Here is a 15,286-nt window from a genome sequence, read left to right as displayed (position 1 = left end):
GGGGGAGTGGAGGGTAAAAATGAACGTCCGCTCTCCAAGGCGGATGAATAAAGACTAAGAGTCACGGGTTCAAGGGTGGTCTCTGGCTAACTTCAACCTCAGCTACATATCAAATGTAAGATGCCACAGAACCCTGGCATATACAGTTTTTTATAGTTTTTAAATGATTTCCAGCTGACGCCAGAAGATTTATCCTAATGTTAAGACCGAAGGTTTGTTTCGTGTACAAAAAATTCAAATTTCCAGAGGAAAGAAGCATTATTACAGCTTGACTTCTAAAAACTGATTTCATGGTATTAGCGAAAACAAAAAAAGTTTTCTGCCTCTCTGGGGTATTTATTATGTTCAAAGATGATTAAGATTCATACGTCCAAAATAAAACCAATTTCAGCCAATAACAAGTATTAACCCACACTTGTTTGGACATTCTGCCTAACAATGATAAGTCCTCTTACCTGTATCTGCAAGGCAGGGTATGCTATTTGGCGCAGCATGTGAACATGTCTGTGGAGTATGCATTGCTTTGTGCTCATCAGTTTGACTTGAATTTGTGTCCGAACGTTGCTGCTCCAATTTGCTAGAGTCTGTTAAAGACCCACCTGAATTTTCCTGAGCCTCATAGTTAGCTATACCTACACGTACCTGTGAAATCAAAGCAGTCTATAATTTAAGCATGCTTTCAATAAACCTAAAGAAAAACAATTAATAAAAATATTTCCCCAAAACTTATATTATTATTTTGTTAAAAATACCAAATTGTGAACTAATTTGTATTTTTAACAACTAACAAACTGAGGTCTTAACATTAGGATTTACTAGGATTTACTAGCGCCAAGCTGGAAACCGGTAGAATTTTAAAAATTACACTTTGTGAGATCCAGGGACTAATGGCATCATACCAGGTCACGGGGCATGTATACCCAGAATGCCCACGGCTACCTGTGACCCATCAGTTATATTTCTAACAGTTTAGACTGCTAGAGGGGTGGTTCGAGGTGGGCCTTTAACTGTTAAGACCTCAGGTTTTGTTAGTTATGAAAAATACAAATTAGTTACAAATTTGGTATTTGTTCATACACGAAACAAACCTTCGGTCTTAACATTAGGATAGACTTACTATTGGAGGGAGGTAAGTCTCTACAACTGACTGGAAGTTTGCCACCTTATCCATTTCCGAATATATAGGGAAATTCTAGAGAATGGACAATGAACTAGGACCAAAGATATAAGCGGATCTATTGGTTCCTGCCCACTGGGTGTAGATACCATTCTACTGTTTACTCTTGTCCCTTGCGACTGGATCGACCTTCACCCCTCTTTCCTTATTATCCAGAGGGGGTGTTGCTACTGAAAAGTATATCATCAGCTAAGATAGCTTCACAGTATGGCTGACCATCTCACCTGCATCTAGGTCCGTTCCAGCACATGACGGTACTCTCCTTCATATTGCCCGTAGTTAAAGGAGTAGGAAGAAAGTAGTAAAGAAAAAAGACCAGCATCCCATCATTCTACTTCATACCTTCATCTTAGACTAGACGCAAACTGACCCGCCAGGGGCACTGGATGAACTATATCACTTGTTGGGCCGCCACCACTGGACCCAAGGAAAAGGTGTCCAAGGATCTATGGGCAACATCTTCAAATAAAATGAGGTGAAGAAAGTTGTTTGGCGCTTCCTTACACGCCAGCTTTCAGAATTTTATCCACAAGACTGTTCCTTCTTAATGCTGGGAAGCACTCACAATCACCCCCTGATGTCATGAGCTCTAGCTCCACCTGGCTATCTGACCCTCTGTCTTCTGCAGTATAAGCATTTCTGATTGTCTCCCTTAGCCAAAATGATATTGTATTCTTGGACACTTCCTTCTTGTTCCGTCCTGTACTTACGAACAACCTCTGGCACCCCGGCCTGAGATGCCTTGTTCTCTTTAAGTACTCCCTTAGTGCCCTGACGGGGCACAGGAGCATTTCAGCTTTGTCGTTGTCTACAAAGTCTGCCAAGGAAGGTATGGTAAAGGAGTCGAATCTGCCGTCTACTATTGTTGGATTTTGGGTCTTTGCCACGAATTCTGGGACAAACTCACACACCATTGATCTCCAACCTCTCGAGTGCTTTATGAGATATGAGAGTAGGCCATGTAGCTCCCCCCACCCTTTTGGTTGAAGCCAGGGCCAATAAGAAGACTGTCTTCAGGGTCAGGCTCCTATCCGTGGACTGCCTTAGTGGTTCGTAAGGGGGTTTTGTCAGACTACTCAGTACCTTGGTCAGATCCCAATCTGGGGTTTTTAGCTCCTTTGGTGGGCATGACTGTTCAAAGATCCTCATCAGCATGCCAACTCCCATGAAGACGATATGTCCACTCCTTTTCATTCGTAAGACTGAGGCTAGAGCAGCCCTGTACCCCTTCACTGCAGATACAGACATATGTTTTTCTGTTCTGAGATATATCAGAAAGTCCGCTAACTGCTGAATAGTGGTACCGAGTGGAGACACGTTTCCCCCTACGACACCAATCACAGTATGCTGACACTTACCCTTGGTATACTGTCGCAGATGATTTTCTGATATTACCTGCCATCTGAGTTGCTGCTTTCTGCGAAAACCCTTGCTCTAGGAGGAGATACTTGACAGTCTCCAACCCGTACCCGTGAAGCGATAGGGACTTCACCGACTGGTGGTACTCCTCCACGTGAGGCTGACACAGGAAGGTTGCTCCATGGAGGTAACTAAAATCTTGGCACATCTACTAGGAGTTCCAGTAGGTCTGGAAACCACTCTGCTTTCGGCCATTAACGGGGCTACCAGGGTCATCTTGAGGATTCTGAGACCGCATTACCCTGTTCAGAACCTGACGGATTAGACAAAAGATGGAGGAAATGCGTACACGTCCAGATTGTCCCAGGGGTGTTGTAGCGCATCTTCTGCTGCTGCCTCTGCGTCCGGGACTACTAATGAACAATACACTTCCAACTTTTTGTTGTACCTGGTTTGCGAATAGGTCTATGATCGGTCCTTCCCACAACATGAGCATCCTGTCCACTACCTGTTGGTGTAGGGACCACTCCGTTCCCAGAATCTGATCCCTGCAGCTCAACTTGTCGGCCACTATGTTTCTTTTTCCCGGAAGTATACCTGGCCTTGATGTCTACCAGGTTCTCTATAGCCCACTGGTGAAGTTGAACTGTCATCACATGTAACTGCCGAGAAACTAGGCCTCCTTGCTTGTTTATATAAGCTACTACTGTGGTGTTGTCTGACATCAATACCACCGAGTGTCCCTTTACTCTCTCCCTGAATTCTTGTAGAGCCAGGAAAGCTGCTTTCAACTCCAGCACGTTTATATGGAGTTCTCTGTCCTTGCAACTCCATTTTGCTGACACCATCAACTCCTCCATACGGGCTCCCCAGCCTTCTAGTGATGCATCCGAGAACAGCAAAGAGGTCTGGGGAGGATTGTTGAAGGGGGACACCCACCCCCTGGTTTCCAGATTGGTCGTCGTCCAACCCACCACAGCAAGTGCTTTCCATCACTTCTGCCGACAAGGGAATTTGCTCGTACGGGTGATCTACTGTTGGTGACCAAAATCCTCATCCTCCATTGTAGGGACCGAAGGTGTAGCCTTCCTTGTGGTACTAGCTTCTCCAGGGAGGTTAGGATTCCCAGCACCACCTGCCACTGTCTTGCTGGCTGTGTCTGCTTTCCCAGAAAGGCATTCACCACTTGTTTGCATTTCTGTACTCTTTGGTCTGTCGGGAATACTTTGGCTTGTGTTGTGTCTATCACCATTCCCAGATATTCCAAACGTTGACTTGGATCCAGCTGCGACTTCTGCTGATTCACCACAATACCTAGGCTGTGACAAAGCTGCAGGAGGGTCGCCCTGTCCCTGAGTAATTTCTCCCTGGACTTTGCTATCACAGCCAATCGTCCATAGATCTTATCAGCCTGATCCCCTGAGCGTGCGCCCATGCCGACACGAGGGTGAACACTCTTGTAAAAACTTGAGGAGACGTTGTCAATCCGAAGCACAGGACCTTGAACTCGAAAGCTTTCCCTGCAAGACTGAAGCGGAGAAATTTCTTGAAGGACTGATGGACTGGTATCTGAAAGTATGCGTCCTTTAGATCGACTGTCAGCATAAAGTCTCCGATTCTGACTGCTTGTAGAACCGTTTTCGGAGTTTCCATCTTGAAACTGGTTTTCCTTATAAACAGATTCAGCGTTGACAGGTCTATTACTGTCCTCACTCCCCGTTGGATTTGGTACCAGGAAAAATCCTGCTGTAGAAGCCTTTTGTCGGACTGCATAACTTGTTGCACAGCTCCTTTTTCCATCATCTTCTTCACTTCGTCCTGCAGAATAGTGGCCTTCTGAGATCTGTGGGCATAAGTGACGTGGGGTAATGGTTGATCTGTCAGGGGCGGGGTTACCTCGAACGGAATCAAATACCCGATCCTGAGAACATCCACCACCCACTGCTCTGCCCCTAGTTCCTGCCACACCTTCCAGTGATTTGCCAGGCAACCCCCCACTGGTGTGGCCGAGTGATGGGAGGCGCCATCCCCACTATCTTCTTGAGCCTCTCCCCCCTTCCCCTATTGCCCCTTCCTTCCTCTGGTTTGTTTCTATTGTGAAAGGGCCGATGAGTTATCCTCTTTGGGGAAGAGGGTCTTGTGACTTTATTAGGATGCTATGTCTCACTGGTTTTCTTTCGAGACATCTGCTGTCTTCCCTTCCAAAGAATCCAAAGGAAGAATGTTTGACTGTTAGAGGTTTTCCTAACTGCCTGTTTGCACCAACCTATCGTTAGTGTCCATCCTTCTTCTATCTATCGCTTCTTCCAGTATGACCTCTGGCAACAGTAGTTGCGATTCCAAGATATCCCCATTCCTCATTGCTAACAGGGAATCCAAATCCACATTGCGGCTTAGTCTAGCCAATGCTGCATCTCTCCTCATTAGCAGGATATTTGCCCAAACATTGGCACTTACGTTTGTCAGGTACGCAATCGCCTTGGACCCTGACTGTAGTAATCTAATGAACAATGGTTCATCTACTACTTTCCTTGTTGCTTCCGAGGATGCAATTTTCGCCACTGCTGTTGACCAAAGGTCTAACCAGGACGCAGCCTGAAAGACAGAAGAAGCTGTTGCTTCTAACGTGGCAAGCCTCTTTGGTACGTCATCGAAGGGCACTCCATTTTAACCTGATCCAAGGTTAATCCAGGCCTTAACCTTACAACATTAGGGTTCATTTGTCTAGACAGCAAAGGGACCTTCGGTGTCGTATAATATTTCCTTTGCTTTATCATTGGAGGAGGGGGAATAAATTTAAATGATCTATTAGATCTTAAGGAATTATCCCTCCCTGCAATCTTGCGTTTACGTGTTGCAAGACCGATTCCGCATGACTCGAGCAAGGCAATTCATACGACACCTTGGTATCCCTCTTTAGTCCAAACGCCATGTCAATTCCAGGAGGAAGCATACTGGCCGGTGTTTCTGTCTTCTCCGAAAGGCTATTGAATTGACGAATCAAATCAATAACCTCTGCATACGAGGCCAGAAATCTTGGTTTTCTCCTTCCTCCGGCTCTAGTGTACCACTCTCCGTCAACGAGAGATGTTGTCTCGCCACTATTCTGACAGACGGCCCGGAATTCCACGGCCGCCTGCCCCTACGGTCCGCGGCCTCTTGATCTTTGAGAGCCGCTGTTGGCTCGATCCCAGATAGTCAGCAGGGGAGGGAACGAGAACGTCTCACTCTTTCTCTGCTCACGGATCTAGAGCGAGAATCTCGTCTAGATCTCCAAGATGAAGGCTCCCTTAAGACAGAGGTAAGTTCGTCTTTATTAGCATTGGCATCGTTTTCGAGCGTCGGCGAGCCAGGCCTCGGCCTTCTATCCAGACGGACACTGCCTTCCACGAACGTATCCGCCGAGGTTGCCAACTCTCTATTTTTTGTACTTTTAATAGGAGCCTTATCGTCCTTCGTTACGTATTTTGAAACGGCCTTCTTACGGCGAAACTGGGATCTGCATTCCATCCTCTGCTGCACCTTTCGCCGCCAACGTCGATTTACCAGAGGTATCGCAGTTTTTGCGATCCGAACTGGCAACTCCGCCTCGGCCGCTAGCTCGCGGCCGTCACCTCTCTCGCTTGTTCGGACTCTTGCGAACGGCTTCGTCTGGCAACCTTGTGCTTAATAGCCACTGATTTTCCGACCTTCTTGCTGACTTGGAAATGACAGTCTTCGTCCGAAGGAGAGGAAGAATTGATTCTTCTCCTCTTGGCCCACCCGAGGATCCGCTAGGAACTCCCGGATCCTCCTCCAACGCTTGACTGGCGCTCGCCGTGACGTTATCGGACTTAGCGATGACGCCGAACTAGAGGAAGAAGACGAAGAAGGCGAATCACACTTTTTCTTTTTGTCTCTCTTATTCATTCTCTCCTCTATATCCTGTAACTTCTGCATTACAGTTTGCATTGACGGATCAGAAGGCGTATTAGCGTCTGGGTGCAGCGAAAAAGGCCGAGAATCGGTCTGTGACGTCATCACGCCTGCCATCTCAGAGTGTGACGTATGTTGTGACGTCATCGCTCTCGTAGGGAGAGACTGAGAGGTTTCTGCTGGTAACCGCACGTTTGCTGCCAAATTACCTCCCACGTTCTGCATCGCTGTAAATACTGAGTGGGATGGAGAAGCAGCGGCATTAATTCCCATAAATTGCAAGCCCGGGGGATGAGAACATTCAGCGCTGCCGGCCCCTGCTGGAACCGTGACGTCATATAATGCGCAAGCAGACCATCCAAGGTTGGTACGCCTGGTAGGCCTAGCGCTGACCACGTACCATCTAACCTATGCGCTTGCGTAGCAGGAGCCTGAACAAAGATGGCGGATCTCCCCCTCTAACTGCTGGGAACAAAGGAGAGTGCAAATTATTCATAAAATTACCCAAGGCCCCTCCTGACGTTTCCGATACAGAACCGCTAGGAGAAACCGAAGGGGTATGAGACAATTCAAAAGCAGGTGGAGAAACATATGGAGCAGCCTGGTTTATTTTACCGATACAAAAGAAGCCGGTAAGGTTTGGTCATCCAAAGATGGCGTCACCCCCTTTCTTTTGTATTGGCTTTTCCCATAGAACTTCTTCCCACTGTTCCACCGACCAACCGCGACAAACAGAACACGATTAGTAACCGTACATACGTTTTCCCCTGCACCTACTACACGTTGGATGAGGATCCGTCGACACCGAGGTTAGGAACCTAGAACAAGGGAAGCCACTGACTCCTGGGCATTTCCTTTGTCTCCTCTTCGAAGCGGTAGACGATCCCGATGTTGAGGCAAAATTCTCCATCATACCACGTATACACTCTTACTACACACTGATCACACTTGGAGAAAGAAAAGGAATGAAAAATAAAAAATGAAATGGATAAAGAACGGGCAAACTGAAAAACCGGCTTTAAATGAGATAGACAGTAACACGTCTTATCTTAAAGGCTGGTAGGAAAATAACTGATGGAGGGTCACAGGTAAGCCTGTGGGGCATTTCTTATAACAATCGCCCCGTGGAACCTGGTATAGATGCCATTAGTCCCTGGATCTCACAAGTGTAATTTTAATTCTACCGGTTTCCAAGCTTGGCGCTAGTAAAATCCTAGTAAATCCTAATGTTAAGACCGAAGGTTTGTTCGTGTTATGAACAAAATAAATTTTCTTGTGCATATACTTACAAGTTAGTCTTTAGGTACAAAACTAACATTGAAAGCCTGTTTGCAGAAGTTTTCAAAACATTCACCCACACATCAATACATTTTCATAATAATAAAAATGAAAAGGTTTAACTAATTAAGGCCTGAATTCTGGTACAGCATCACCTCAGCTTAAAGGACAGTTTGGGAGTATGCCTCTCCCAGTAGTAAACGAAATTTGCTATGTAACAAAGATTGATAAATAGCCAACACAATACAGTACCCTAAAGCAACTCACTTAGTTTCTACTGAAGACTTTCAGGTATAAATATATCAGCAAAATTAGTTGCTTCTAAGAATACATAGAATACAGCACTGGACTTACTGTGCCCCTTCGCCCTTCTCTCTCTGATACAGCATTTTTATTGACATTTATTTAATGCAACAATATAGTATTGCACCTAATACAATAATGTAGTGACATAAATAAATTTTTCACTTTTTGCATGTCTGTATGTGTACATACATGTATGCATGGCTAGATGCAAATTGTCATACACTCAACCAAGCTTACCAAACTCACATAAAACAACTGAATATGGACCCAGCTGTTTGCTAATGTTCGTTAACATAACTTGCACGCTTATTCTGGGTTGCATTTATAGTTCTTGACTTGTTAAAAACTTGCTTATTCTCAGTGATGACTTTCATGGGTCAAAATAAAATAAATTTTAATTCATCCTTCACACAATGAAAAAAAAGGTTTCAAGAAAGCATATTGCTCAATATTCAAGTTGTAACTGTGAATGAGAAAATGAATAAATTCCAAGCCTGTATGTACTGAACCTGTATAAATAAAGATAAGCTGCACTTTAAACCAAGCTTTGTTCATCTACAATATAAATGTAACTCTGTATTGTTTCATTGAACAACTAATAGTAATGATTTGGTAAAACTCTGTTGGCTGATGATTTTGAGAAAGTAAACATTACCAGAATGCAAATTGTGCAAGATTGCAATGTTTATATTTTATATGATAAGATGGTAATAATACATGCTGTGTAAGTGGAAAAAGTAAATCAAAGTTTTATCAAAATTATCATTATTTAGGATACAACGGTATGTATTCACTTTAGCAGATGGATATAGTTAGAATTTAATCATATTCCCATGGATATGTTAGAATTTAATATCATATTCTCAAAATTATTTATAGATTTATCAAAAATGATTCGGAGTACCATTTTTTATAAAATCTACCAGAAAAGTTCATTTATATAATTTATTGAAGTTTATTCTGCTTCAGTTTGAGAACATGCTCTGAAATTCTAACAGTACCCATCTTACGCTAAAGTCAAATAGTAGTAAGTTACATCTTAAACAATGATAATTTTGATGAAACTTGTATTTACTTTATCAAACCATACAGTACATACATTTAAACAATCTATGCTTCATGGCAACAAAATCCACTTTTCACTTTCATTATAAGACAACTCATAAATAACCAACTGTTACACATTTCAGACAATAATGGGTTCATACCTGTGCTGGATTTATAAGACCTGTTTGTGCTAATTTACGAGACAAATTCAGGAGGGAACACAGCAATGCCAAGCGAGATGGAGTTGGTCCCTGTCGACCATCTGACCCCAATACAGAGGCAAAGAGTCCTCCAAGCATTGTCGATGTTTGGTTTGTGGCTCCATAAGTAACTCCCTCGTTCGACACCAAATGACTATGAACTAACACAACTGTAAAAGAAATGAATCATGCATATCAAGCAAAATTAAATCATCACTTAATACTATATAGTATAGCATTCTCTTTTCTCAATTTCATCCTCATTTTACAAATCATAATACAGACACTCCCCACTTAACAAGACCAATTAGTATGAGACCATTAGGTATTATATGCAGCACAAGAACTGTAAATGTAAACTCCAGGTTCAGAATCATATGAATGTGTTTCTGTTTACCCTCCTATCTTGAACTGTATATGGTTATTTTCTTCAAACCTTTGATAAACTTTTTAGGGCAGGAGTACATGAGCCACTCCGTGGCGCCACAGATTGATCCCCATCACAGCTTATAAACAATGGAAACCTATAGGAAGCCAAATCCCCGCCACACACTAACGCCAATCTGTGGCACCACAGTGGGGCTCGTGTACTCCTGGCCTAATATCCCTTTACAAAATGTGAATAATATAATTTGAGTTGATCAGTAAACATATTGCATTACATATTTAGCAAAGGTTTCAATCTATAACATACACGCTTAAGTAAATATTAAGGATTTCCTACATTTTCATATACCTTGCCACAAATAACTACTATGCATTTCTTTAGCTTTTCCCTGGCCAATATCTTCTTCTTTTTCCCTTTTCACTAGACAGACCTCTGTAGGCTCTAATTACCAATTGACCAATCTTAACTGCTGTTCCCATGCACACTGTGTGCAGATTAGGCTGACTTTATTCCTACATGAGTTCATCATGAGTGTCATCTCAGTCATTAAAATTTCCTCAACCATCCATCTTCCCTAATCAGGAGCCCCTCCCCTTCCCCAACCCCAATGCCACTTCATCTCAAATTTTGAGTGCTGAAATTTGCAAACAAAATGACAACTACACACAAAACTTTTGATTAAATATAAGAAAAGAAAGGAACAGTACGGACATATGGCATGTGTTCATACACAGATGCAGGCTAGCTAATAGACTATACTTATACATCAACTTATCATAAAAACATAACTATGTAACTTTTGTCTTTTAAACTGCTGAAATCTTATATTAATACAATAACTTTGAATAATTTCTTATATGTACAGCAATTAACATCAGAAGTTGAAGAAATGGGTGGAAGGGATTTCTCACTTATCAACATAATGGTTTGCTGACTGCTGGAGTAAAAGAGGTGAGGAGTGTCTGTACAAAAGAGGATACCTACCAGTTGAACTTATAATGGACAGAGGAATATGCATACGTTCCAGTCCATCGTAGTGCATTGACAAGAGTGTACTTAACAGACAGCATTGAGCATCTAATGGACCCATAGCTAAAGAAATAGCTCCCTGAGGTTCTAATAAGCGTGAAACCAAGCTCAAAAGAGCCTGCTTTAGAGTCGACCCCGGACCACTAGTTACGCTGATGACATCACACCGGACACGCAAACGCACCAATAGGTCTTCTAAAAGCCCAGTTACAGTACTGCCAACCTGGAAAGAAATAACCCCATGACTATAAGAACATTAAATAATAAAAAACACACACTGCAAATAAGTTAGAATGACCAGAAATTGTAAAAATAATGTAGTACAATTAAAACTTAACCAACATCTTATATGTAATTTCCAAGTCTTTCTTCTTATCTATTTAAATAGTTTGTCCATTAACCTGATATTTTTAAAAGTGTAACCAAATGAATAGTGTGAGTATGTTGAAGTCTTACAACTTCTTTCATATATTTCATTTTCTATGTTACTAATGCTGATCTGCAGTGTATGTGAATTTTTCTTATAAGATGGTTACATAATTTAGACTCAGTGACTTATCCAAGAGTGGCGAGTTCAAAATGGATTAACAGTAATTACTTTACTATTTAAATTTGCAGCTTATATCAACCATGAATACCAAGGGTCGACTGTATAATGAAATCAAGTTTTGGGACAAAATTTTAAGGATCTGAAGACAAGAGATCAGGTAATATACAATTATGTATGCAAATTACTTTTCTTCTTGATGCTGTATATTTTTTAGTCTCACAGAAGGTCTTCATTGAATACAAACCGCTCTTGTGTATTTATGGAGTAACATTCAGACTTTCTATCAAAATTACATAGGTGTGAAGAGTATGGTACCTTTAAAATTATGTTAAAAAACAACTTACAAACAATTCAAGATACGATTGGCCACCTGAAACCTAACTTGTTCGTTAATTGGGTAGTGACTGTACATCAATGTAGCAAAAGAACTTAGCTTCAAAATCACAATTCTTGAAAGTAAATTGTATTTTTCCTAACTATACAAACCTGAGGTCCTTCACATAAGGAATTACTTTCAGCGCCAGCTGGATCTCGGTCGTAAGATTCTATAATAGTGTAGTTAGGCAGTAACTGCGTGGCCGATAGTCGGGAACAGATTGAGGAGTGGCATTTGGTGGCCTATATGTAAAGGACCTCAGGTTTGTATAGTTAGGAAAAATACAATTTACTTTCAAAAATTGTGATTTGTTCCTACACGTTATACAAACCAACCATCGGTCCTTTACATAAGGAAGACTCACTGATTGGTGGGAGGAATCTGAATCTTGTGAACAGACTGGTGTTTGCCCAACCCAGGTTCCCTCCCTGGTCGTAAGAGGAGGGGGGGGGGGGGGGGGGGGGGGGGGGCTAGCCTCTGCTTATCTGATCTGAGAGAGATCACTGCAAGACCAATGGCCAGACCTCTGGACCAATTCATAAGAGGGAGGCATGCATACCTCCTATGAATAGCAAGCAAGAACTTAAAGTTGTAAATAAGAGGCCAAATATGTAGCATTGGGTTTCTCTCTTACTGCTGTCCAATTCCCCCCTTGTTAGGGAAGGGACGGATATATACTTCTATCCCTAACTAGATAGATAAAATGGAGCTCAGTCACATAGCTTATCTGCACCGTCACCCTCTCCAGCATGTGACGACCTCTACTCTGCCTGCAGGAAGAGAGAAGAAAGGAGAAAGGAAGAGAAGCCAGTCACACTCTCATTCATTCTCCATTCATGCGATTACCACAAGGATAAGATGCAACCTTGACCTGTTAAAGGAGCTGGGTAAGCTACACAACTTGTTGAACAGCCACCACAGGTCCCAAGGAAAAAGTGTCCAAGGACCTAAGGGCAATATCGCGAAGGTAGGCGGAGGTGAAGGTGGTCTCATTGGACCACACTCCTGCCTTCAGCACCTGTGCAACCGACAAGTTTTTGCGTAATGCAAGGGTAGGACCAATACCTCTAACTTAATGGGCTCTCGGACAAAAGGTACCAGTGTTGAAACTCCTTTTGGAGTCGTACACTTTCCTGATTACCTCATGAAGCCAGAAAGAAATAGTGTTCTTGGACACTTCTCTCGTGGTCACCCCAGTGCTAACGAAGAGGCGTCAACACTCAGGCCAAAGGTGTCAAGTTCTCTTCAGATAGCACCGTAGCACTCTAACAGGACAAAGTAGCATCTCTTCCGCATCATCACCTATGAAGTCCTCTAGGGAGGGGATCGTGAAAGACTCGACTCTGACGCCAGGGACCGAAGGGTTTTGAGTCTTCGCTACGAAATCTGTGACAAAATAGAACGTATCCAATCCCCATCCCCTTGAGTGTTTGACATCGAAGGAAAGACCATGAAGTTCCCCTACTCTCTTCGCCAATGCCAGGGCCAGCAGAAACACGGTCTTGAGGTCAGATCCATGTCTGACGACTCTCGGAGAAACTCATAGGGTCTACGAGTCAAACTCCTTAAGACAAGAGTCACATCCCACTCAGGGGGCCTGAGTTTCCTGGGTGGGCAAGATCTCTCGAAGCTCCTCATCAGGAGAGATATTTCCCTGGAAGAGGAAATATCCACTCCTCGCAGCTTAAGGACTAGAGCCAAGACAGCTCTGTATCCTTTAATTGCAGATACAGAGAGGAGCTTCTCTCGGCGAAGAAAACCAGGAAATCCGCTACCTTATGAAGAGTGGCTCTGAGGAGAGAGACCCCGTCTACGACACCACCCACAGAAGAAGGACCGCTTTCCCTGGTATACTGCTGCAGAGGACTGCCTGAGGTATCCAGCCATCTCTGTTGCTGCTCGGCGAGAAAAGCCTCTCACTCGCAAGAGATGGTGGATAACCGCCAGCCGTGAAGACAGGGAATGTACTGTCTGGTCGTACTGTTCCACATGTGGTTGACACAGCAAGTTGTGCCAAGGGGGGTCTCTTGTGGTGCCTCCGAGAGATTAGCCAGCAGGTCCGGATACCAAACAGCTGAGGCCAATTGGGTGCCGCCAGAATCATCCGAAGAGTGCTGGTGACCAGCACCCTTGTGCTCACCTTGCGAATCAAGACAGAATGGGTGAAAGGCGTACACCTCAAGGTTGTCCCTTGGGTGTTGGAACGTGTCCTCTGCAGCTGCCCATGGGTTCGGCACAATGGAGAAGAAAACCGGAAGTTTTCTGTTGTGCCAGGTGGCGAAGAGCTCCACAACTGGACACCCTCACAGGTCAAACAGCCTCTCCACCACATCTGGGTGTAGAGACCATTCTGTCCCAATCATCTGATTCTGGTGGCTGAGCTTGTCTGCCACTACATTCCTCTTTCCTAGAATGTACCTGGCTGACAGCTCTACTGAGTGAGCCACCGCCCACTCATGCACCTGCATCATCAACTGGTGTAACGGGAGGGACACTAGGGCCCCCTGTTTGTTGACGTATGCCACTACCGTGGTGTTGTTGCTCATCAACACTGAGTGTCCCGTCAACTGTTCCCAGAACTCTTAGAGCGTGAGAAACGCTGCCTTGAGTTCCAGAATGTTGATGTGAAGGTGCCTGTCGTGTCGATTCCACACACCTGAAACCAGCAATTCTTCCAGGTGTGCGCCCCAACCCTCGGTCAATGCATCTGAGAACAGAAGCATCTCCCGGAGGGGGAGTGCGCAACAGCACTCCTATTAAGAGGTTCCTGTCGTCCAGCCACCAGGGTAAATCCTCCCTTACTTCCTCCATAAGGGGAACCAGGAAAGATTGCAGATCCCGCGCCTGCGACCAACACTCCTTTAGCTCCATTGTAGAGACTGCAGGTGAAGACGCCTGTGAGGGACTAGCTTCTCCAACAACGACAGGTGACCAATCACAACCTGCCAATGCTGAACTGGCTGTTCCTGTCGTGACAGAAACCAAAGAGCTGCCTCCCCGAACCTGCTGATCTACGAGTCTGCGGGGAAGACTAGTGCTGCTACCATATCGATCAGCATGCTCAGGTACTTTATCCTCTGCTTGGGCTCAAGATCCGACTTCTTGAAATTTATCACGATCCTTAGATTGCGACAAAAGTTGAGCAGGCAATCCCTGTCCTGTAGCAACTGCAAGCGAGAGCTTGCCAGGACTAGCCAATATTTGCAGATATGTGTGTGTGTGTGTGTGTTAACTCATCCCCAGAAAATACGGGGGGGTCCATTGTAACTGCATCTACTCTGAACGGGACGTTGCAGAATCTCATGGCTACTTCAATCTGGATAGAATTGTCAGATTGGAGCTCCAAAGAAAACCGTATATGTAGCAAGCATCCTTCAAGTCTTAGATTTCAAAGAAATCAAAGAACTCAGACAAACTACAAAGCCACAAACAGGAGAAAGGTTGGTTGCTCCCTCTACCCAAGTGTTTGAAAAAACAAGGGATTAGATACTAATTCAGGAACATTCTGGAACTACTGTCGGAGACACCAGTTACCTCTTGAACTCCCCGAATCCAAGGAAATTGTGCACCTGGAGCTCAGAGTTGCAGATTCTTGAAGAGAAACTTATGACAAGAAACAAACCCCAGCCTGTAGACGAGGGACAGCGCTGACAGAAGAGGT

General features: G+C 44.0%; 1 protein-coding gene across 7 annotated transcripts in view; it reads right to left on the bottom strand.

Moving 5' to 3' along the window:
• The window catches only part of LOC135219822 (baculoviral IAP repeat-containing protein 6-like), a gene marked incomplete at its 3' end in the record, with an annotated part of 560,877 nt that overhangs the window by 176,903 nt on the left and 368,688 nt on the right, over positions 1 to 15,286 (bottom strand). For all 7 annotated transcript variants that reach the window (XM_064256914.1, XM_064256918.1, XM_064256921.1 and 4 more), the window contains 3 exon segments: positions 456 to 642; positions 9,244 to 9,452; positions 10,655 to 10,922. In XM_064256914.1, coding sequence (XP_064112984.1) covers positions 456 to 642; positions 9,244 to 9,452; positions 10,655 to 10,922 — 664 coding nt within the window.

The sequence above is a fragment of the Macrobrachium nipponense genome, chromosome 1 (genome assembly GCF_015104395.2).
Source record: "Macrobrachium nipponense isolate FS-2020 chromosome 1, ASM1510439v2, whole genome shotgun sequence".
Taxonomy (NCBI): domain Eukaryota; kingdom Metazoa; phylum Arthropoda; class Malacostraca; order Decapoda; family Palaemonidae; genus Macrobrachium; species Macrobrachium nipponense.
Note: the sequence above shows the minus strand (reverse complement) of the source record. Positions and strands in the feature narration are given on the sequence as shown.